Source organism: Borostomias antarcticus, assembly GCF_949987555.1.
Source record: "Borostomias antarcticus genome assembly, chromosome: 11".
Taxonomy (NCBI): Eukaryota; Metazoa; Chordata; class Actinopteri; order Stomiiformes; family Stomiidae; genus Borostomias; species Borostomias antarcticus.
In genome coordinates this window covers 24,946,498-24,969,081 of record NC_140244.1, presented here as the reverse complement: position 1 = coordinate 24,969,081, position 22,584 = coordinate 24,946,498, and the positions used below count along the sequence as shown (strand labels likewise).

The window sequence follows — 22,584 nt, the reverse complement described above, 5'->3', positions numbered from 1 at the left end:
GCGACCTTTGAAGTTGCATGTGTGTGTGTGTTCTGTGCTGTGTCACTGCTGAAGTGTGTGCAAACTGTAATTGTGAGTCACTGCAGTGTGGTGGATTAAAGAGGTCCTGTAATTATGTATCTTCAACAAAAATAAATATTCTCACTCCTTTTCAGGAACTTTTGCACAAGAAATCATGCATGGTCATTCTCCATATGCTTTTGGTAGCAAATCCTTACAGCCTTCAACGTCTTGCAACCATACCTGTAAAATAGCAGAAAACATTTCTATAAAAACAAGTGCACAGTGAACCTGGCGCTCCCACCCATGATGCATGTCGCCAGGACGTACAGTTGCTAAATGTGTAAGTGGAGTGGGTTCTATTAATACATTCATGAGTGGGCTTTTATAATTCGTACATCTAATTCTGATTATGTGTATTTGATGTTGCCAAGTCCAGTGCTTAGATTTCCAAAGATCAATGCCTCCCTCTAGTGGGCAAGATAGGTCTTAAGTCCAATATGAATTTTGAAGTAAAGGCTAGGGTTAGTGCTGCTCTCTGCAGATGTAGGAAGTACATGAGAAGTTGTGCAAAGCTGTATAAAGTAAAAATCACATATCTCACATGTACTGGTAGCTTCTGTGAATTTGGGCTTCAGGATAGCAGGGACTTCATAAACTCGGATGGGCTCTGGATTGGTTTTCACTGCAGCCTTCGGTTTTGATGCAGTAGAGGTAAACGCTAAAGACGCAATGTGTTACAGCTAAATACACAACATACAAAAGTATGCCCTATATATAAAAGGGATGGGATTGGGTTAAATCATGGCTTAAATAGGCAATTTGAGCAAGTGTATTCTATTAATACATCCATGAAGTGTATCCACCATGGAAGTACACAGACGCCCAGCCACGTCAACGTCATCTCCAGACGCCGGAAAAGGAGCAGGCTGGAGGTTCATCCCGCTGAGCTGGCTGTGCTGATCGGGTCTGTCTGTTCGTGTCTCGACGAGATTGTGGAACCGTTTCACCCAACGAGGGACTTTTGACTGGTAGCTCGGTAGAGATATCCGCTCTGCTACGTGATCTAGCCAGCCAACCTACCTTTCCCTGCTGTCAACCTACATCGCTTATATAACGAGAGACCGAACTGCTTCTTCGACGCCATGGACCCCGCCAGCCAAGGTAGCCTAGCCGACTCAATGCTAGCTAGCAATGCACTTGTATTTTGTATTATTAGCTAGCTATAAATACTCTTTATTGTTATTGAAGAATGTCAATCCCATTTTCTAGCTGGTCATGACATTCGAGGTACATTTTGGTTCGCTGTTGTGAGCGACAAGAGGCCCGACGCAACAGCCGTTTAGCAAATGTCAGGTGTGCGAGGAGACAGGAAGGAGGACTGGGAGAAGGGAAGGAGGACTGGGAGACAGGAAGGAGGACTGGGAGAAGGGAAGGAGGACTGGGAGAAAGGAAGGAGGACTGGGAGAAGGGAAGGAGGACTGGGAGAAGGGAAGGAGGACTGGGAGAAAGGAAGGAGGACTGGGAGACAGGAAGGAGGACTGGGAGAAGGGAAGGAGGACTGGGAGAAAGGAAGGAGGACTGGGAGAAGGGAAGGAGGACTGGGAGAAAGGAAGGAGGACTGGGAGAAGGGAAGGAGGACTGGGAGAAGGGAAGGAGGACTGGGAGAAGGGAAGGAGGACTGGGAGAAGGGAAGGAGGACTGGGAGAAGGGAAGGAGGACTGGGAGAAGGGAAGGAGGACTGGGAGAAGGGAAGGAGGACTGGGAGAAGGGAAGGAGGACTGGGAGAAAGGAAGGAGGACTGGGAGAAAGGAAGGAGGACTGGGAGAAGGGAAGGAGGACTGGGAGAAAGGGAAGGAGGACTGGGAGAAAGGGAAGGAGGACTGGGAGAAGGGAAGGAGGACTGGGAGCCGTTAATGTTAACGTTAGCTAGAGTTAACCTCACGTTAAGTTACTATCATATTATTCTGCCCTTTAAACGCTTAGCTAAGTGAGTGTCCTAGTTCTTTCTGGGATAAGTCACGTTAGTTAGCCGCACACAGCTGAGAATCGTTTTCACGAGACTAAGTATTCAGAATGGGTCGTTTCTGCTTGTAAACAAAGGATTTAGCTAACATTACGTTACGTGCTAGCAAGATAAAAGATAAAGCTAGCCTAGCTATCATCAAATATAAAGCTATAGCTCGATCCCTACCACCCTAAAACCTACAAGATGAAATATAAAGCTAGCCTAGCTCGATCTCTACCACCCTAAAACCTCCAGATGGGTGGTTTAGTTGGGGTGGCACGCCCTCTTTGCCAATAAGATAGGAATCTAGGTAGCATATGCTAAGCTAGCTAGTTGCGCAATGAATGTCTGCGGCCACTTTACTTATGTCAACGTTAGCTAGTTAACTAACCTGCTTGTTTTCGCTTGACCCCTTGCTTAAAATAGATAGCTAGACATGGCTACCCCGCAATAACGTGTTCTGTTAGCTCCCAAACAGGTATAGTTAGCTAAGGTAAGACATGCGAGCTGTCATTCTCAAGTGAGCTGTCATTCTCAAGTGAGCTGTCGTTCCCAGCTGACAGCCTGGCGTGCCGGGACTCGTCATGTTGCAAATCAACATTTCATGTAGATAATGATCTGTGAACAACCACGACGAAGTCGGCTAACTTAATATTTTAATACGTCACTGATGTAATCTAATGCAAATGTAAAACATTGAGACAAGTCAATCAGATCTCCCCAGACGTAGTTGGAATAGAATCGGACGGGATGCCAGGTTTCATCAGGTCAGTTGTGTCCACAACGTCCTCACCAATCGGATATGATTTGGGTCACTCACATGATAAGACTCGATTGTGGCCGGATATAGCATGAAACTAGATCTTGATTAGGCGCCTGCCCACGGTCTCCTGTCTGGATTGTGCTGAATCACTGTGTTTGTGCCAAATGTGAATCCCTGTGTCTGAAGTCACAAATGTAGCCAGATGTGAGTGCATTGTTCATGGTCAGTGTCACAGACTGTCCTCTTCTTGCTAGCCCGTCTCTGGGTTTGAAACCCTGCCATTCTTCTGCAGAGAATACAATAGAATACTTATGCTCTCGGCTGTGGCAGTCGATGTAGGGGTGTGGGCTAATGGTGGTGCTGAAGCCTGCAACACACACACAAACACACACACACACACACACACACACACACAGGCTTGCATTTCAGCCCAGCCCGGGGACAGTAAGTGGAAAGCTGTAACAATGTTTTCCTGAGCACTGTGGTTTAGTGGTTTAGGGTTACTCTCGGAGCAGCCAGATCTGTACTTTCCCTACTTTATGTGTCTGCCGGGACTAAATGTCTCCCTTACCTTGCCATCAGGACGGTTAAGAGGTAGAGAGAGTGTGTGTGGGAGATAAGTGGTGGTTGTTGATAGCTAATGGCTCCTGCGAAAGCAGAGATTGGCAGCCTCGCATAGAGAGCAAGTGGCTGAGTGGCCATGGCATCAGGAAGATGTAGTCATTAATCCACCCTATCTGCCTCCATCTCTCTCTCTCTCTCTCTCTCTCTCTCTCTCTCTCTCTCTCACTCTCTCCCAAAGTCAAAGTCAACTTTATTTATATAGCACTGTTCATACAAACAAATGTAGCACACCACACATTGCTTTACAGAAAAATTCAATTAAAGCAGTCAAAATACGAGATAAAAATATGAGAATAAAACACGACAAATCATATGTCTCTCTCTCATCCTCCTTCCACCCATTCCCCTCCTGGCTCTCTCCTTCTCTCCCTCCACTTCTCTCCACCCCTCTCCCCTTCTCCACCTCCACATCTCTCTCACCTTTCTATCTCGTCCAGATATCAACCTGAACTCCCCCAACAAAGGCCTGGGGGTGTCCGACCCCCTGACGGACATGCCCGTAGAGGGGGCGGTGGGCAGCGCGCCCAACGTCCTGCCCCCCGGACTCACGGAGGAGGAGGCCGAGGAGCTCAGGTCTGAGCTCATCAAGGTACGATTGAAACTGGCACCAACCCTCCTCCTCTAGGAGCTGGGTCTTCAGGGTCGTTCGTACAGACACTGGCCTATGGGATGACATGACAGTGGTTAGGGTATCAGTACCATCCATCCATCCATCTCATGTAGCTGCTTCCCCTATAGTCTACATCATCCCATTTTATGGATAACCTCAGTTGTAATCTAACCCCTAATGTTCTACCAATATCTCCATAAAGGCCTCACTCTTATCTATCCATTGGGTGCTTACATATGAGTCCTTCTGATTAACCATCAATATCCAACCCCTAATCCAAGCGTAGCGAGCACCAGAGCTTTACTCCATCACTCAATTACCTTCTATCCAGACGTTTCTATCCAGAGAGTCTTGAACCCAGAACGTCAGATGCATCTGTCCTAAGGGATTTGAACCCAGAACGTCAGATGCATCTATCCTAAGGGATTTGAACCCAGAACATCAGATGCTTCTATCCTAAGAGACTTGAATCCAGAAAGTCAGATGCTTCTATCCTAAGAGTCTTGAACCCAGAACGTCAGATCCATCTGTCCTAAGGGATTTGAACCCAGAACCTCCCCCTGCGCTGCTGCGTTCCCAGGTGGAGGAGGAGATCAACACGCTGCGGCAGGTGCTGTCTGCCAAGGAGAGGCACGCCACGGAGCTGAAGAGGAAGCTGGGCCTGAGCCCCCTCACCGAGCTCAAGCAGAACCTCACCAAGGGCTGGCAGGACGTCCAGACCTCCAACGCGTACGTACACCCGCTTCTAGATCCTTCTATCTAGACTGATCTGCCCTGAGAAGTGTGCTGTACTCTTGTACACCTTTTGAAAAGGAACGGACTGGTGTGAGACATAGATTGTGGGTATTAAGTGTAGTCTAGGTAGTATGTTTAGGCTACTATACCAACCTGATGCTGAGTGTGTAGGGAGGAGTGGGTTCTTCTACTGGGCTGACCTCTGACCTCTTTCCTAGAAGTGGGAGCTTGTTGATTTAACTGATGTGGGCCTTGTGCAGAACCCCTCGCTAGACACTAGGTCTGGATGGGACATGGGTCGAAGAGGAATTGATTTGTCCCAGTGTTGTCCACCGTGATATTCCAGACCACTACCCACCCAGAAACAGGATCAGAACCAAGCCTCTCACCACAATAAAACAGAGTAAAGTGTAGAATAGAAGTCAACAGAATAGGATTGGGCAGAGTAACCTTTACTCCCCCAGGGGGGATTTTAGTTCCAGAGTGTCTATAGCTGAACCTGGTCTCTGTTTCCAGCTATGTGAAAACCACTGAGAAACTGGGGCAGTGGAATGAGAAAGTTGCCGGCTCAGAGCTGTGAGTCGTCTGTTTGCTCGCACGCCCGTACTATGCAACGTGTGCAGTGTTCTCTCTCTCTCTCTCTCTCTCTCTCTCTCTCTCCGTCTCAAACTTTCTTTCTCTCACACTCTTTCGCTCCATCTCTCTCTCAAACACCGTTTCTCTCACATGATATCTCTTGCGCTCTCTCCCTCTCTCTCTCCTCGTCTTGCTCCTATGTTTGAGAACAACTGCCCAGACCAGACCTCTCACTGACCTGTGACCTCCCCGTTTGCTGTGTCTACCTGTCTAACAGGTCTGGTGTTCATAACTCTGTCCCCCCCCCCAGGCTCCTGCTCTCCTCTCTGTGTGACCTTTAACCCCCCCGGCTTCACTAGCTTTTACTGCCAGAGCAGCTGGGCTGAGTCGGGTCTCAGTGCTACTTAGGTGTTTAGGAGTCTTAGGGCGTGTTCACACTGGACCACTTTTTTCGATCTGCGCCTTTCCTCGGCGACGGACGGCGGCCGCACGCCGAAAAAAAAGCAGCCGCTCCCGGTAACGAACGCAGGCGCCTTTTTCATTTGTTAAAAACAGTTCAACTTTTCTAAAAGTGCCTCAAACGTCGATGACGCATTTTTCCCGAGACGACCAATCACAACGAAGATGAGGCAAAACATCCCGAAAAACAGCATGTAGCTACTGTAGCAACAATAGCAAACATGAAGGAGGACGTTTAGAAATTGGTGCTGGCTGTTATCATACATATAGTATAAGTACACAAAACCAGATTGCAATTTCACAACAAAATGGCTAAAGAAAAAATTGCTGTTGAGAAAAAGTGTTTCATGGAAATGAACAGCGAGTCAGGAGCTCTCGAAAAAACAATGTGAACACGCCCTTCTGTTTCCTTTCTATTGTAGCTAAAGTTTATATTATTAGAGACAGTTCTCTCTCTCTCTCTCTCTCTCTCTCTCTCTCTCTCTCTCTCTCTGTCTCTGCCCCTTTTACATTGGTGACTTGCTCCCTCCCCATGACAAGTCTGTCTGTCTAGTAATATCAGCTCCTCGCCAGCCTCGGCTGTATTTCCACTGTACATCACGGTCTGTGTCATGTGACCACCTCGCCATTGTGACTTCCCCATTTCCACTTACTCTGTGAAAGAAGATGTTTCCTCTCTGGGTCGTATTAGCTGTGATTTGGCCTCTGCAGGGCCATTGTGAAGAAGTAGGCCTTGAAGTGTAAACAAACCCCAAACCCAGCACTGGACTCGTGATGCGATAAGAGCACATAATACACACATAAGTGTAAACAATGTTGCATCAACAGAGGGCCACTGTTCCCTGGGTTTGTTTTAGGGCCGGTAAAGGGCTTGTTCTGTACCCCAGTTATCACACACCACCACCACCATACTGTACGCTGTCTGGTCCAGAGCAGAGAGGAGGTTCCGGAAGGCTTGGGGCTGAGCAGATGAGGAGATAAGCTCACACATTCATTCAAACACACTCAGATAAAGATGCATTTGATGTACTGATGATTGTTTGTAAAGCACAAAGACATTTGTTTAGAAAGGTGGTATATAAATAGTTTATTATTATTATTATTCATGTTGGTATACTGTATATATACTCATACATTGTATACGCATACAGGCGGGCAGGCACCCAGGCCACACATACACACACCCCTCCATTCCTTGTTTTTACCAACCAGACGAACAGCCCAGACCTGACTCAAGATTGGGTGGGAGGTGAGGACTGGAATGCGAGCGAGAGAGACAGAGATATAGCAGGGAGAGAGAGATGGCTTTATAGCAGGGAGAGAGAGACAGCTTTATAGCAGGAAGCTCAGAGGATCCGGCAGGATGCTTTATAAAGTGTGTGCGCGTGTGTTTGGAAACGCCGTTCGTTGAGTGTTCAGTGTGCCGAGCTGAGCTAATCATCTCACAGAATGTCTGCCTGGTGCTTCATACACTAACCCTCAGTCATCTGTCTGGATTAGTGCGGGAGTATGCATCGTCACTCCCCACTCGTTCCCTACGCTTGTGTTTAGCTGGACTTATCCTGCCTCTTGACTCAGAAAGACAGGTTTTATGGATTGCATGAACATCACTGTGGATCAGACAGAGAGTTTCTTGACTGAAACAGGTAGCTGTAATGTGATAAGTTTGACGGGCTGCTTTAGGCTCCGGCTGTGTGAAATGTAAAGGTCAAAGTTGAGCAGTAGCCTGATTTGACCCGCCTGATCTCACCAGCTCACCTTGAAAGGAGACGCGAGTGCAGAGGTCAGTCTGGTTGACGAGGCTGATAGTCTAGCGGGCCATGTTGGATGAAGTTCATGTTAGCCATGAAGTGTATTAAAGGAGTAGTTTGGTATTTGGCATTATAAATCATGTTATAAGTTTATGTACAATCATAAGGTGGTCCATATAAACATTTTGAGGAATTGTGCACTCTTGAGATGCTAGTGCTCACTGCTCAGGTCACCGCGAGGTCACAGCTAACCATATGGATATCTTCGGGATATCCCCAACCCTACGCCCATAGAGATCCTTGTGTACTTCGCTGTGGCATGAGCAATGAACACTAATATCTCAAGAGCGTAAAAACATTTATATGGACCGTTGTATATGATCGCAAATAACCTTTATAACAGGATTTATAATGCTAAACACCAAGTTAGTTGTGTAAGTCTAACCTGCTCTTTCTCCCCACCCTGTGAAGTAAGAGGTTTTTCATGTTGTCGTTGTGTCCGTGTCTGTAGATATCTCTCGGCCTCCGCCACTCTGGATGACATTGCCCGATCCGAAGCGTGAGTTGACACATTTCCACTCTTTTTTTTGTTTGATATATTAATTAATATATATTTTTAGGTCAGAGTATTAACATGCTTCTCTGCCTGTGCTGTAACCGGGTGTAGGGATTGCGAGGGCTTGTAGGGGCGTGGCGGTGGACTCTGTTCTCTGTTCTCTCCGCCGTGGCGCGTTAGCAGTGTCAGTGGGGGAACCTCGTCTGGTTCTGAGCGGACCGCACTGCTGAGAACGACACCGAAGCATTTCCCAGAACCCTCCTCTGCTCCTTAACATCGATTCTCTACTCACTGCTCATAGATCCGTCTGCCTCTCTCTGAGCTCTCACTAACAGCGGGTGATGGCAGAAGGACAATAATTGGGTGTGTTGGTGGAGGGTGTGGGGGGGGGGGGGGGGGGGGGGGTGGACTCAGGTCTGACCTGGTGGACTGTGATGCTATCTGGGAAGATGTGGATGTAGGCTAACCGTGTGTGTGCGTGTGTGCAAGGTGTGTACAGGTGTGGCGTGTGATTACTCTACACTTCCACACTTGTTGACTTTTCCAGTGTGACTCTTCTAGCGTTAAGCCAAGTCACGTGGCAGTATGACTGGTATCTCTCTGAACACATTACTGAACGCGTTACCGGTTCTAACAGCTGATTCCTATCGCCTGAATGTGAACTAGAGATCAGTGTTTTGGAGTCTGCTGTGTTGCGCAACAGCCTACTGTACATGTTCTGTCTTTAACAAACAATGGCTTCACAGTCCTCCACCACACCTGCTAGCCTGGCTTAACCACGGGCCACACACACACACACACACACACACACACACACACACACACACACACACACACACACACACAAAGTCCCTCTATGTCCTTTTCCAGGGTGTAGGCTTTGGGGTCTAGGGTGTAGAGTACTAGGGTGAGAAGAATAGGGGTCTAGAGTGTAGAGGACTAGGGGTCTAGGGTCTAGGACTACGGGTCTATAGAGGACTAGGGTTCTAGGGTGTAGAGGACTAGGGTTCTAGAATATAGGTCTAGGGTGTAGAGGACTAGGGGTCTAGGGTCTAGGACTACGGGTCTATAGAGGTCTAGGGTGTAGAGGACTAGGGTTCTAGGATGTAGGTCTAGGGTGTAGAGGACTAGGGTTCTAGGATATAGGTCTAGGGTGTAGAGGACTAGGGGTCTAGGGTGTAGAGGACTAGGGTTCTAGGATGTAGGTCTAGGGTGTAGAGGACTAGGGTTCTAGGATGTAGGTCTAGGGTGTAGAGGACTAGGGGTCTAGGATGTAGGACTGGGGATCTAGGATGTAGGCCTAGGGAACTAGGGTGTAGAGGACTAGGGGGCTAGGATGTAGGCCTAGGGATCTAGGGTTCAGAGGACTAGGGAACTAGGATGTAGAGGACTAGGATGTTTCTGGACAGGGCACATTGTGTTTTTCTGACCTCTGTATTTACCTTTGACCCCCGAGCGCTTGACTAACGTGCTGATGCTTTTCCTCTGGCTAGTCACCAAGGTTTCTAATCCAGCTGTGGCCAATTTAACCCTGATCATGCTCTCGTTTTCACCCTTCTCTCTCTCTCTCCACCTCCCATCTCTCCCTCCTCCCATCCCCCTCCTCCAGGTACAAGAAGACTCAGGAAACTCTGTCTGTAGCAGGCCAGAAGACCACGGCCGCGCTCTCTACGATGGGCACCGCCATCAGCAGGAGACTGGGAGACATGAGGTGAACTACGCTTACCCACAGCCAACATGGCCGCCTCGTGACCCATGACCTAGAGCACCCGGTGTAGAGTCTAGTCTAGATCCAGCGGCTCCTTCACGCTGGGTCACTGTGCCCTCTTAACCATGAGCTAGCTGAGATCCTCCATCCATCATATCATTCCAATTTTCACTTCAGATGGTGTGTGTGTGCGCAGACGTGCTTAGCAGCGTGTGGCCAGTGTGTGTGCGTGTGTGTTTTATGTTCTTATCCCCTTGTTTCCTGTTGCGTTGCCATGTTCCTGTATCCTTCCTGGCTTTTTCGGCTTTCCTGGCATTCCCTGCCGTGTGTGTGCGCGTGCTTCTGCGTGTGCGCGTGTGTGCACATGCGTGTTCAGCCTGCACACCCTGCCTGCATCATCCTGACTCGTCTGAGCCCGTGTTCCCTGGCTCTTGTTTTCCCCTTCCCTCATAGATGAGTAATCCTCTCACACAGAGCGCTCGTCCTTAACCTTGCCTCATCTCCCTTGCCTTGTACCATCGTCTCCATCATTAGTAGTTAATGGCCGTGTCTGCCCCGACCGTCGCCACCTTCCACCCCATCGTCACCTCCTCCCACCCCGTCACCTCCTTCCACCTCCTCCCACCCCATCACCCCCTCCCACCCCGTCACCTCCTCCCACCCCGTCACCTCCCATCACCTCCTCCCACCCCGTCACCTCCTCCCACCCCGTCACCTCCTTCCACCTCCTCCCACCCCATCACCTCCTTCCACCCCGTCACCTCCTCCCACCCCGTCACCTCCTCCCACCCCGTCACCTCCTCCCACCCCGTCACCTCCTCTCACCCCTCTGCCTGATGCTCAACCTCTTTTGTTTCTTCTGTTTTGTTTTTTTAATTGCTGCGTTTGGTCACCAGAGCTCTGCCTTTCTCTAATTCCTTTGGGTAAGAGCCTGACTTGTACAAACAAGGTCCCCCGCTATGTTAATGTGTATAAAATCTAAAATGTTTCAATTAGTTGTTTGGCATGTGGTGGTGGTGAATGCTTGGTTATTGCATGGAAAAGAGACCAATGTTTCAGATTGTATTTGATTGACCACTCGTCTTTGCCCCACATTCGTGTGCTGTAATGACCTGTCTACACCAGCAGGGGGCCTCACTGCTTTCATGTGCGTTCTTCTCTGCTTGCCTTTCTAACACTGATACTTCTCTGTCTTCCTTTAATGCTTACAAAGTAGCAACTACTCCATTCGCCATTCGATAAGTATGCCAGCTATGAGGTAAAGTAACCCCGGGTAGATCAGCTGTCTCTTCTCAGTATTGTCTTTCAATATTGCTTTGAACTAACTGCCAAATGACCACATTGCAGCAGAATACAGTGATCTTCACCCGACAACATCATTTGAAAGTAACTTGTTGTCCATGACGATGAGTAATTCGCCTTATTCACCTCAGCTGCCATATTGGTCAGTCTGACGTAATGAGGGGTGCGGATGCGGAAGTGCCCGTTGACTTCAATGTTAAATGTTTGCTGTAAAAACACTACTTCAAAAACCAAAATAGTCAAAATAACAGGCTGAATACACTATCGGGGTTACAAACTCATCATTACCAGACTCCGATTGTTTTTCACTGCCGTTGTTTTCGCGTTTTGAAATGCATCGTTGTGAATGCAGCTGACGGCTAACTATGGCTCATTCATCTCAATGTATTTCCAAACGCGAAAACAACGGCAGTGAAAAACAGAGTCTGGTAATGATGAGTTTGTAACCCCGAAAGTGTATTCAGCCTGTTATTTTGACTATTTTGGTTCTTGAAGTGGTGTTTTTACAGTGAACTTTTAACATTGAAGTCAACGGGCACTTCCGCATCCGCACCCCAGACTGACCAATATGGCTGCCAGGTGAATAAGGCGAATTGCTTTGTAACTAATGAGGATCAAATCTGTGTGTAGTCCAGGTTCGAGGGGTTATGGGTTCTCTGTGAAGCCCCTCCCTCCTCCAGCCACTTACTGGCTTCTCTCTGCCTAGACTCCTTTTGAACCCGTACCAGGAGGAGGGTATAAAGAAAGATGTGTCAGAGACTTCCTGATTTCACGTTAGCTGCTGCATTAGGAGCCAAAGTAGAAGCAGAGTTCTGTGATTGGCTCCATTGTTCTGCCAGGAGCCACATGTGTCATCTCTGACTCCTCCTCCTTTATACCATCCTGGACCTGACAGAAGGAGGCAGGAGGTCTTTGGACCGGGACTGCAGATGAATAAACCTCTCTGATGTAGAAGGAGGGATGTTTATAAACGCAGTGTCACGATCAAGACTCGTGAACAGCAGGAAAAGAAAGCCTGATTGTATTGATGTCGATCATGGATGAACATAACTATTCTGGTCCAACATCGTTTCTTGAGTGTGACGTCGGTGTCCTTGTTTCTTGAGTGTGACGTCGGTGTCCTTGTTTCTTGAGTGTGACGTCGGTGTCCTTGTTTCTTGAGTGTGACGTCAGTGTCCTTATTTCTTGAGTGTGACGTCGGTGTCCTTGTTATTCGACAGAAACTCTCCGACCTTCAAATCCTTCGAGGACAAAGTCGGCAATCTGAAGGTGAGAAACAGGGTTGTTGCCGAGGTTACCAGGAGTGGGTTAGCTGGGAAACTAGTGGAATGTTCCCAGTAGAACACACTGCATGTGGAACACTGTCACACCGTAGCAAAGCGGTAGCACAGGTCTCGAAGGGCTTCAGGCTGAAGACCTATGAGTTGAACAGCACCTTTTATGTTGTGACCGATGCCAGATGGACAAGTGCACATTGTTTTAGTTCATTTAGTCTCTGAGGGTGACCGGTTGTTCGGCAAAGTTAAATAACATGGACATGTACGAAGGATGCACTACCTGCCGCCATGTCACTGACCCCTGCCGTTCTCTCCCCTCCCTCCCTCCCTCACTCCTGTCCTCCCTCCCTCGCTCCTGTCCTCCCTCCCTCCCTCGCTCCTGTCCTCCCTCCCTCCCTCGCTCCTGTCCTCCCCGCTCCCTCACTCCGGCCGTTCTCTCCCCTCCCTCGCTCCTGTCCTCCCCCCTCCCTCACTCCTGCCGTTCTCTCCCCTCCCTCGCTCATGTCCTCCCCCCTCCCTCACTCCTGCCGTTCTCGCTCCTGTCCTCCCTCCCTCGCTCCTGTCCTCCCCCCTCCCTCCCTCCTGCCGTTCTCTCCCCTCCCTCCCTCCCTCGCTCCTGCCGTTCTCTCCCCTCCCTCCCTCCCTCCCTCCCTCGCTCCTGCCGTTCTCTCCCCTCCCTCCCTCCCTCCCTCCCTCGCTCCTGCCGTTCTCTCCCCTCCCTCACTCCTGTCCTCCCTCGCTCCTCTCCTCCCTCCTGTCCTCCCTCCCTCCTGTCCTCCCCCCTTCCTCCCTCCCTCCTGTCCTCCCTCCCTCCTGTCCTCCCCCCTTCCTCCCTCCCTCCTGTTCTCCTCTCCTCCCTCCCTCCTGTTCTCCTCTCCTCCCTCGCTCCTGTCCTCCCTCCCTCTCTCCCTCCCTCCCTGTGCCGGTGAACGTGTGTCCAGCACAAGGTGGTTGGTGACCGAGGGAACGGAGAGGCCGCGCACTCCCCAAACGAGGCCAACCCCGTTCAGGACAACGCCCCCTTCTGAAGCCCCTCCCTCGCCGCGTCACGCCTCCCCGGGACTGACCGCGTCGACGCCTCTTCGCCCGAGTGACCCCGCCATGACCCATCACCCCTGACCCCGACATAATCGCCATCGCCTCCTCCCTCTCTGCACTCCTCTCTCAGCTAGATCTCTCCCCACCCTCCGGCCTGGTTCCACTATCCACACATCCCCAGATCTGGCACGCCTGGATGGGTCTAAGCAGAATCGGTAGTGTCTCTACCCCTCTGTCGAGCTGGGTGAGCTTGTGTCCTAGTCCTGTCAGATCTACCCAGAGTAGGGGGTTGGTTTGGGACCTAGCCTCCGTCTCCCCTTAGCCTACTGCTTCTACTATTAGCATTAGCATGCGCATCGCCCATCCCACCTGTACAAAAACAGCACCGCAACTACACACCATCCGCATCACCACAGGCTGTGTAAAAATGGGGGAAAACGAGTCAAAAACCTTAACCATTTTGTATTATAAACTATTTTACACTGCTTTGCATAATGTTTTTACATAACTTTTATCTTATGTATAAATATATATGAATAAATATATTGTAAACAATATCGCCACCTGGCATTCATCGGTAGGTAAGGGGACTAGAAAAAAACAAACACGCAAAACAACTTTAAAGCGGGAGAGTAAACAACAATAGAACAACACCTTGAACACGTCTGTCCCTCGTTCCAGCTTTCCTCAGCGCAGGTGTTGGGTCTTTTTTTTTACCCAGAATGCAGTGAGGCAGTGCTTTGCTCCGGTGAATGTGGAACTCTTCTGCCTTACACTGCCTAACTGCATCTGTTGTGTTCTTAGTTTGCTGGTAGATGAAGATAGAGCTGGGTTGAGGGGGGGGGGGGGGGGTGGCTGGTAGGTGGGCAGCTTCACACGGCCACACTGTGAAGGCTCAAACGTTCGCTACGTTGCTGCCACGTCTGAAATTATCGGTCAAATATAGACATATCGCTGCCATTACAAAGAATTGTTTCCATGCCCCCACTCCTGCACACACAACACACACACACACTCTTCTGACACACTCCACTGTAGACAGTCTACATGCGCAAGCACACTCTACTAAACCCGTACAGTACACACCCCACCCATAGATACCGACACATTCACAGATGACACCGTTTCCTGTCACACTTCCTGTTTGGCCCCCTGCGCACTTATCTAGCCTATACACCGGGAGCAACTAACCAACCAGCTGAAACGAATAACTGGCCGGAACAGCTGCTCGGCGACAACGATGATTTAGTCTGGAGGCACCGTCACTTTGTTACTCTGAATATGAAGTAGATTGTACAGTTGACCTGCTTGGTGTCTCGGGGGCCCTTGGGAGGTTCGTTCGGCCTTCACGTCTGCTCCTTCTGTCTCTCTCTCTCTTTTTTTATCAATGTGTTTGTTGATTATTTCGGTAGTGAGCTACTCTGGGTGATGTATGGATTTCTTTGTTTTCCTCTTCGGGTGCAGGTCAGAGATTATATGTATTTAATTGCCATGGGTGAAAAGTTGCCAATGTCGTTACAACTCCCTCTCTTCCTTCACTCTGTGAAATCCCTGCCATGGTGAGACGAGAGACAGACTCACATCGTGTTACTTGTATAGAGCTGCGGATTTGATTTGGGGCGATGAAATTCACACTTTTCGAGAGAGACGCCATGGTAGAAACTTGTGAAACACGTTATAAGGGCATGACTGTATGTGCCAGCAAGCCAATCCATTGGACTGACAGCGTACAGTATATAGCTTTATTTAGGATGTGAGCCTAGTTGTAGAATACAAAGGGATCAGATTGGAGATATTGGTGGATTAATTAAACATTTTTGGTTTGTCGTATATGTTTGGATATCAATAAAGCATTCCTTTAAATGAAGGAGAGTGTCGAGTGTTTTTGTGGGTTTATTTACAGTGCATGGTATAGTGCTCATTCACCCAAAACAAAAGCTTTTGTTAAAGCATGTATTGGTACAGTATATATGCTCTACTTATGTTATTTGAAACATGTTGATTTCCTTGGTGCAGATTTGAGTATAAACCTGAGTAAAAATAAATATGTGAGATTCTTTCTGATTCAGGACTGATTCAGGACTGGTGTGTGTGGTCTACAGTATATCGTATTTGTTTAGGTCAACACACTAGTGTCTACAGGTCATAAGTAAAGCCTCTTCTTCTCTGGCCCCCCCACTCTAGTGGCGTTCCTCAGGGGTTGAATTTGGGTCCCGTGTTCTCAATTGACACGCTTCTGTTGGGTGACATCGTTTGTAAACGTGATATCCAGTTCCAGAGTCATGTGGACGATACCCAGCTCTATGTCCCACGTAAGCCTGGTGAGGGAGGTCATTTGGTCCGTGTCATGTTCCTTGCTGACACACTGCTGGATGTCTCAGAACGTCCTCCATCTTAATGAAGTCGGAGGTTGTTCTATTTGGTTACACAAATGCTTTCAGCTCCATGCAGTGTCTTTTTGGTATCTGCTGCCCTTAACCTGGGGGTGAATTTTGGCCATAATCTCTTTTGATGGCCAAATAACTAGGCTACTGTTTTAAAATATGTTCTCTTCACTGGTTTCCTGTAGCTTTTAGAGTTAATTTTACTGCACTTTGCAACGTGTGGCTCCGAGTTATTGTTGTGAAAAGTGCTATACAAAAATAATGTGTTATTATTACAGAGGAATCGCACAGCAGGTCAGACATTGCTTGGAATGTGGGTATAAACATTTTTGATGCAAGAGAAAAGAGGCGTTCCCTGACCGGGAATTGACCCTGGGCCACGACGCTGACGAGATCAGGGTTCGATCCCCTCTAATGACCCGACTGTCAGAAGGTTCTTATTATAACTGTTAGTAGGGAATCAGGTGTAAGTAGGATGGATGAGCACTTTTTTGCACACCGCCTGGTTAGCTCATGCAGGCATTTGCCAACCCTGCTGTGTGTGTTGAGACTTGGGCTCAAATCTGGCAGTGCGCATGTACTGAAGTTATTATAAGTATGCTAGGAGGGAATCGGTTAAGTAAGATGGATGAGCACGTGTTTCCAGCCCTCTGGGATAGCTCATTGGGCTCATGCAGGCATTTTCCAACCCTGCTGTGTGTGTTGAGACTTGGGTTTAAATCTGGCAGTGCCCATGTGCTGAAGTTATGTGTGCTAGTAGGGAATCAGGTGTTAAGTAGGATGGATGAGATGTTTCCAGAGCTCTGGGATAGCTCAGCGGGGTAATGCTGGTGTCACCACCCAGCAAATGCAGGCTAAATTCCTGCAATGTGCCTAGTGCGTACTGCAACGTGGGTTCAAATCCCACTTGATCTAACCTTGTCTGGCTTCAGTAAGTGGGTGGGAAGAGAAGGGGACGAGGGAGAGAAGAGATAACAGAATTCCTCTCATTCCGACAACTCCGGGAGCATGGAAAGTGGAAATGCTTTCAAAAGCCTTCTCTCGCTGAGAATAGCATTTTCCAGCCATAAAAAGTCAACGTCTCCAAAAGTGAATATAAGCCTTCTGATCACAAGAGGTCATGTTCCAATAATGATTTATAACAGGATCCATGTCATTCTGACTCTGACACCAAATGGAGCATAGAAAGTGGAAATGCTCTTAAAAGCCATCTCTTGCTGAGAATCTATCTATCTATCTATCTATCTATCCATCTATCCATCCATCCATCCATCCATCCATCCATCCATCCATCCATCCATCCATCCATCCATCCATCCATCACCTTTAGTTAAACTTGAAGGACACTGGGGTTGCCCTCATTTACAGTGATGACGAGTAAAAAAAATAGTGCAGAGATAAAACAAGAATGAGAATAATAAGACAATAACACTAAAAGCAAAACAAAATAAAGTTAAAATAGGACACGATAATAAGAACAGGGTAACATCTATAAATTCAATTAAAACAATTAGATGTGCAAAATTCAGATAGATTTAAAATGGCTAAAAATAGGAAGGGTAGACATTTTGAAAGAGCTTTGCAGGGCATTCCATGAGATTGGAGCATTTACAGTAAAACAGTCAAACCAAGTCTAGAACCAGCTCGGGGAACCTTGAGAAAGAGCATCTCACTGGAACGGATTACATATGAACCAGAGTTCCAATCCAGCATAAAAGTAATGTACGGTGGCTGCCAGGTGTCATCTGGTGCACTGATGCTGACAGAGCTGGACACACATGTTCCTTGATAAGCAGAGAGTTAACATCTGCCCTCTGAAACACCCAGGTCAGGAATGCAAGACGCAGCAATAAATCAGCTTATAGATACACAGATCTGATCTGTATGTCCCACAGAATGTGTACAGCCATTTGGCCAGTGGGCATCTTCTCACCTCTGCCAGTGTTGGCAAGACTGCAGGGCTTCAATGGCTCCATGCTGTGACAGTCAGGCTCTTCTACAGGGCGTCAAAGGAGAAAGATAAAGTAGTGACTTGTTGGAAATATAATTATGAAACAGAAGGTAATTTACAGCTATAGCCACAAGAGGGAGGTAGAGGGCTTTTTTTGTCTATGTGACTTGTGCTTTTTCCTGGATTTGTGATTCCCTGCGAATCACTCCAATAGCCATAGTCATCTGGGGTTAGTGGATATAAAAGGCTATGAGTGTGTTGATAACTGATCAATACCAGTATAATGACCATCATAGTTCATGTCTGAGGTTGTTCATGTCTGAGGTTGTTAGCCAGTCAGTGAGCAGAACTTTTAACTGTGCCAGCCTGGTAGATATGTGGTATGTTTACCTGTGCCAGCCTGCTAAGTAGTTGCTATGTTTACCTGTGCCAGCCTGGTAGGTAGGTGGTAGGTTTACCTGTGCCAGCCTGGTAGGTAGGTGGTAGATGTACCTGTGCTAGCCTGGTAGGTAGGTGGTAGGTAGGTGGTAGATGTACCTGTGCTAGCCTGGTAGGTAGGTGGTAGGTAGGTGGTAGGTAGGTGGTAGGTAGGTGCTAGGTGTACCTGTGCCAGCCTGGTAGGTAGTTTCTAGGTTTACCTGTGCCAGCCTGGTAGGTAGGTGCTAGGTTTACCTGTGCCAGCCTGGTAGGTAGGTGGTAGGTAGGTGGTAGGTTTACCTGTGCTAGCCTGGTAGGTAGGTGGTAGGTAGGTGGTAGGTTTACCTGTGCTAGCCTGGTAGGTAGGTGGTAGGTAGGTGCTAGGTGTACCTGTGCTAGCCTGGTAGGTAGGTGCTAGGTGTACGCTGCTGCCAGTCAGACTAGTGGTTGAAGTTGACAGCTGACCAGAGTTTTAGCAGAGTGATGGTTATGTCAATGTCAATGTCATTTTATTTAGTACCTGAATGCATTTGGTGGCTCTGTGCACACATTGAATGGGTTCTAAATAGGCCCATGATACACCGCTCCACCAAGTTTCATGAAAAGCAGTCTGGCAGTTTTTGCGTAATCCTAGTCCAAAAAATGAATGGAAGAGAATGGCCGGCTGTGTTTGGGCGGCTTGTGGACCCGCCCCGTGATTTGGATCCACTCCAAAATGTAATGGGTTCTAAGTTGGACCATGCTACACCCTTCCATCAAGTTTCATGAAAATGGGTCCGGTAGTTTTAGCGTAATCCTGCTAATCGACAAACAAACACAAGCCACTGAAAACATTACCTCTCGCCCTGCGCTGTCGCTGGGTGGAGGTAAAAATGAGTGGAGGTGAATGGGTGGCTGTATTTAGCCGGCTCTGTGGCGCCCCCCTCAGGTCACAGCCGGCGAGGGGCAAAGTGTTGCACTCCGGGCTCTCCCTCCGCACACCCCAGTCCAAACCCTGTGTCTCTAGCACCAAGGTTATTACTAGAAACACACGTATCTGCCCCTAATTATTCCTAGAACTTGTGCTGTATGGTTTCAATGATCCTCTCCTGGGGAAAGAACAGGTGTGGTGTAGTCAGGTGTCAGTGTCAGGTGTCAGTGGTCATATGCCCCTCGGTTACATTAGCAATTTGATTCTATTTCTTGTGTTTTGGCTACCCTTAATGTTAGTGGTGGTGTGATTAACTTCCCTGGGTTCAGTGTAGTTAATATTGTCACATTTCTTTATTCAGAGGATCGTACCTGCTTTGCAAATGGATTTCATTATCATATTGACTGCGAATGTGCATACCAGGTACATGAAAATGCAAATCACATGATTGCATTAGAATTGAATATTTAAGTCCCAATGATTGTCACATACCTGAGTGAGTGAAATTAGTTCTCCGCATTGGACCCATCCCCTGGGGGAGCGTTGAGCAGCAGCGGTGCCGCGCTCGGGAATCATTTGGTGATGTCACCCCCCAATTCCAACCCTTGAGTGCCAAGCAGGGAGGCAATGGGTACCATTTTTATCGTTTTTTTATGACTCGGCCGGGGATCGAACTCCCGACCTCCCAGTCTCAGGGAGGACACTCTAACCACAAGAACACTGAGCTGGTGCTTTTCACAAAGAATGCATGTACTAGTGGAAAATGCAATCCCAATTCATATGAACGTTTGAATTAAGTGGAGGGACATGGCTCTGGAGGTAGAGGGACATGGCTCTGGAGGTAGAGGGACATGGCTCGGGAAGTAGAGGGACATGTCTCTGGAGGTAGAGGGACATGGCTCCGGAGGTAGAGGGACATGGCTCTGGAGATAGAGAGACACGGCTCTGGAGGTAGAGGGACATGTCTCTGGAGATAGAGGGACACGGCTCTGGAGGTAGAGGGACATGTCTCTGGAGATAGAGGGACATGGTTTGGGAAGTAGAGGGACATGGCTCTGGAGGTAGAGGGACATGGCTCTGGAGGTAGAGGGACATCGCTCTGGTGGTAGAGGGACATGGCTCTGGAGGTAGAGGGACATGGCTCTGGAGGTAGAGGGACATGGCTCTGGAGGTAGAGGGACATGGCTCTGGAGGTAGAGGGACATCGCTCTGGTGGTAGAGGGACATGGCTCTGGAGGTAGAGGGACATGGCTCTGGAGGTAGAGGGACATGGCTCTGGAGGTAGAGGGACATGGCTCTGGAGGTAGAGGGACATGTCTCTGGAGGTAGAGGGACATGGCTCTGGAGGTAGAGGGACATGGCTCCGGAGGTAGAGGGACATGGCTCCGGAGGTAGAGCGGCCAGCTGGGGAGAGCAAGGTCCCCGGTTCGATCCCAGCTTGTGCCGAAGTGTCCTTGAGCGAGACACTGAACCCCAAAATTGCTCAGTGGCGCAGTAATAGTAGTCGCCTCACAGCAAGAAGGTCTCCGGGCCTTTCTGTGTGCAGTTTGCATGTTCTCTGCATGTTATGGGGTTTCCCCCATAAATAACCCAATATGGAACAACATGCAGAAGAACAGGTCCCGTCCCTGGCGAAGACGAACAGAAGCGCTTGGTTGGCCCCCCGGGGGCCCGTCCCAGCATGCACGCTGCCTACTGTCTGCTTCCAGCTGCCCTTGGGGGGAAGGACGACGGGATGGGTGAAGAGCAGAGAAACATGTCATCTGCGTACACTTGTCACTGTGTGTGTATGTGCCTCATCACCGTGTGCTGTGCAACACCCACTGTATGACAAATAAAGTTGCGTTCTCCTTCCTTCACCCTTTGTGTGTGTGGTGTCTAGAAGTTTTTTTTGTTTCCACATTCACACCGCTGACGATTCGTCTTCCCTGCTGTATGTTTCCTAGCCCACTCTGGGGATTGTACATCTGTGTGCCCTGCATAATGCAGCGAGGCTGAGGGGGGGGTAACATGCCATGCGCCCCCCCCTGGGGGGGGGGGGGGTAACATGCCATGCGCCCCCCCTGCACCCCTGCATATTTAATGTCTTCAAACAGGCCACACACCCCCAGATCAACCAGGCTGCTCAATAAGTCAATTGTTGGTTGTGGTTGAAGCTTTACTGGTGAAACCCCTAAAGGTGCATGTTAAATCTCTTTCTGCCTCTCACAGAGAGTAGATGTGGATCCACTGAGGGACACAAAAAAATGTGTTAGCGTTGCGGCTAATTATGATAGTGTGAGCGTCGCAACTAATTATGATAATGGACAGATAAAAAAAAAAGAAGGTAATGTTTCGTCGTTGGTTACGTAACGTTTGCATTACATAAGGCCAGAGGGAGAGCGAGCACGCCACACATTAGTCCTCTCTCCGGGCTCGGTGTGTCAGAGGAATGGGGTGGACGTCCATGCGGATTAGGGCTGGGTATCGATTCGAATTTCAAGAATCGATTCGATTCCGATTCACAAGGTTCAGAATTGATTATCACGATTCAATTTGATTCGATTCAATATCGATTCGGTTAGTGTTACTAAAACCTGTTTTTTTTAGCTGTAACCTTAATTACATGACTGCCAAGTTATGCAACACATCAATACTAGGGCTGGGTATCGATACTGATTTCCAAAAATGAATGAATGAATCATTGAATGAATTAATGAACTATTCATTACTTTCATTTCATTCATTCATTAAATAAAAGATCGATTTTGAGATTCATGAATCGATTCTGAATCATTTGCTTCAGAATCGATTCAGAATCGATGAATCGATTTTTTTTAACCCAGCCCTAATGCGGATGTTCGTGCACAATGTCTGTTTGGGTACGTGTCTGTCTGTGTGCATGTCTGTCAGAGGTGAGAGAGAGAGAGATGATAAGATAATGGGATTGGTGGTTTGGAGGATGACGTGCTAGAGGGAGCCCTGTGCTGATCAAATGATGAAAAGGGAAGGGATGAGGAGAGAGAAAATGGGATGAGAGAGGACGAAGGTGGGAATGAGAGAAAGGCCGTAGCTGCCAGCCCGGTCCTCACAACTGCTGTCTGTCACTAGCATGGCACAGCAGTCCACCTCTACATGACCTTGTTGACAGGCTGCTCGTTTGATGCGTGTCCGTCAACGTATGGCGGAAGGCCTGTCTGCCGCACGCAACAACAACCAATCACATTGTCCGAAACTGCGCTCGCAACAGCCAGTAGATTCTCTGAACCTGCTAGCGTGACTATTTTGAAAACCCACCCGGCTTTTCGTTTAGTGCTGTCATGGATGCTAATCTGGTCGAACGTGTGGCGATCGTCTATGCATTGTGGTTGAGGCGATGTGAACGTGGTGCCCGCAGGTATTGGGTACATCCTGTCCTGCAAACCCGCCGGAAACAGTGATGATACGTTTGTCCTCCATCTTGGTATCGAAAAATGTGAAAATCCCGCCTTGCGATGACGTCTTTCTCCGTCAAGACATCTGATTGGTCGGCAGCT

At 48.5% G+C, this 22,584-nt stretch overlaps 1 protein-coding gene across 3 annotated transcripts; it reads left to right on the top strand.

Moving 5' to 3' along the window:
- The first annotated feature begins 940 nt into the window (after positions 1–940).
- tpd52l2b (tpd52 like 2b) lies at positions 941–15,229 on the top strand. 3 transcript variants are annotated; one of them, XM_084445956.1, is made up of 7 exons: positions 941–1,164; positions 3,833–3,984; positions 4,586–4,734; positions 8,038–8,085; positions 9,692–9,793; positions 12,313–12,361; positions 13,317–15,229. In XM_084445956.1, exons 1-7 carry the CDS (start codon positions 1,146–1,148, stop codon positions 13,395–13,397), a joined length of 600 nt encoding a protein of 199 aa, XP_084302082.1. In that variant the 5' UTR covers positions 941–1,145; the 3' UTR covers positions 13,398–15,229. The 3 variants fall into 3 exon arrangements, with proteins under 3 accessions (XP_084302082.1, XP_084302081.1, XP_084302083.1); XM_084445955.1 differs by having other exon boundaries at positions 13,311–15,229; XM_084445957.1 differs by lacking the exon at positions 8,038–8,085 and having other exon boundaries at positions 13,311–15,229.
- Positions 15,230–22,584: the final 7,355 nt, after the last annotated feature.

What these genes read in the sequence shown, in the direction of transcription:
- tpd52l2b (XM_084445955.1), top strand. An exon ending in TCAGGTCTGAGCTCATCAAG is followed by an intron (nt 3,985 to 4,585) that starts GTACGATTGAAA and finishes CTGCGTTCCCAG; the next exon opens with GTGGAGGAGGAGATCAACAC. An exon ending in GACGTCCAGACCTCCAACGC is followed by an intron (nt 4,735 to 8,037) that starts GTACGTACACCC and finishes CCGTGTCTGTAG; the next exon opens with ATATCTCTCGGCCTCCGCCA.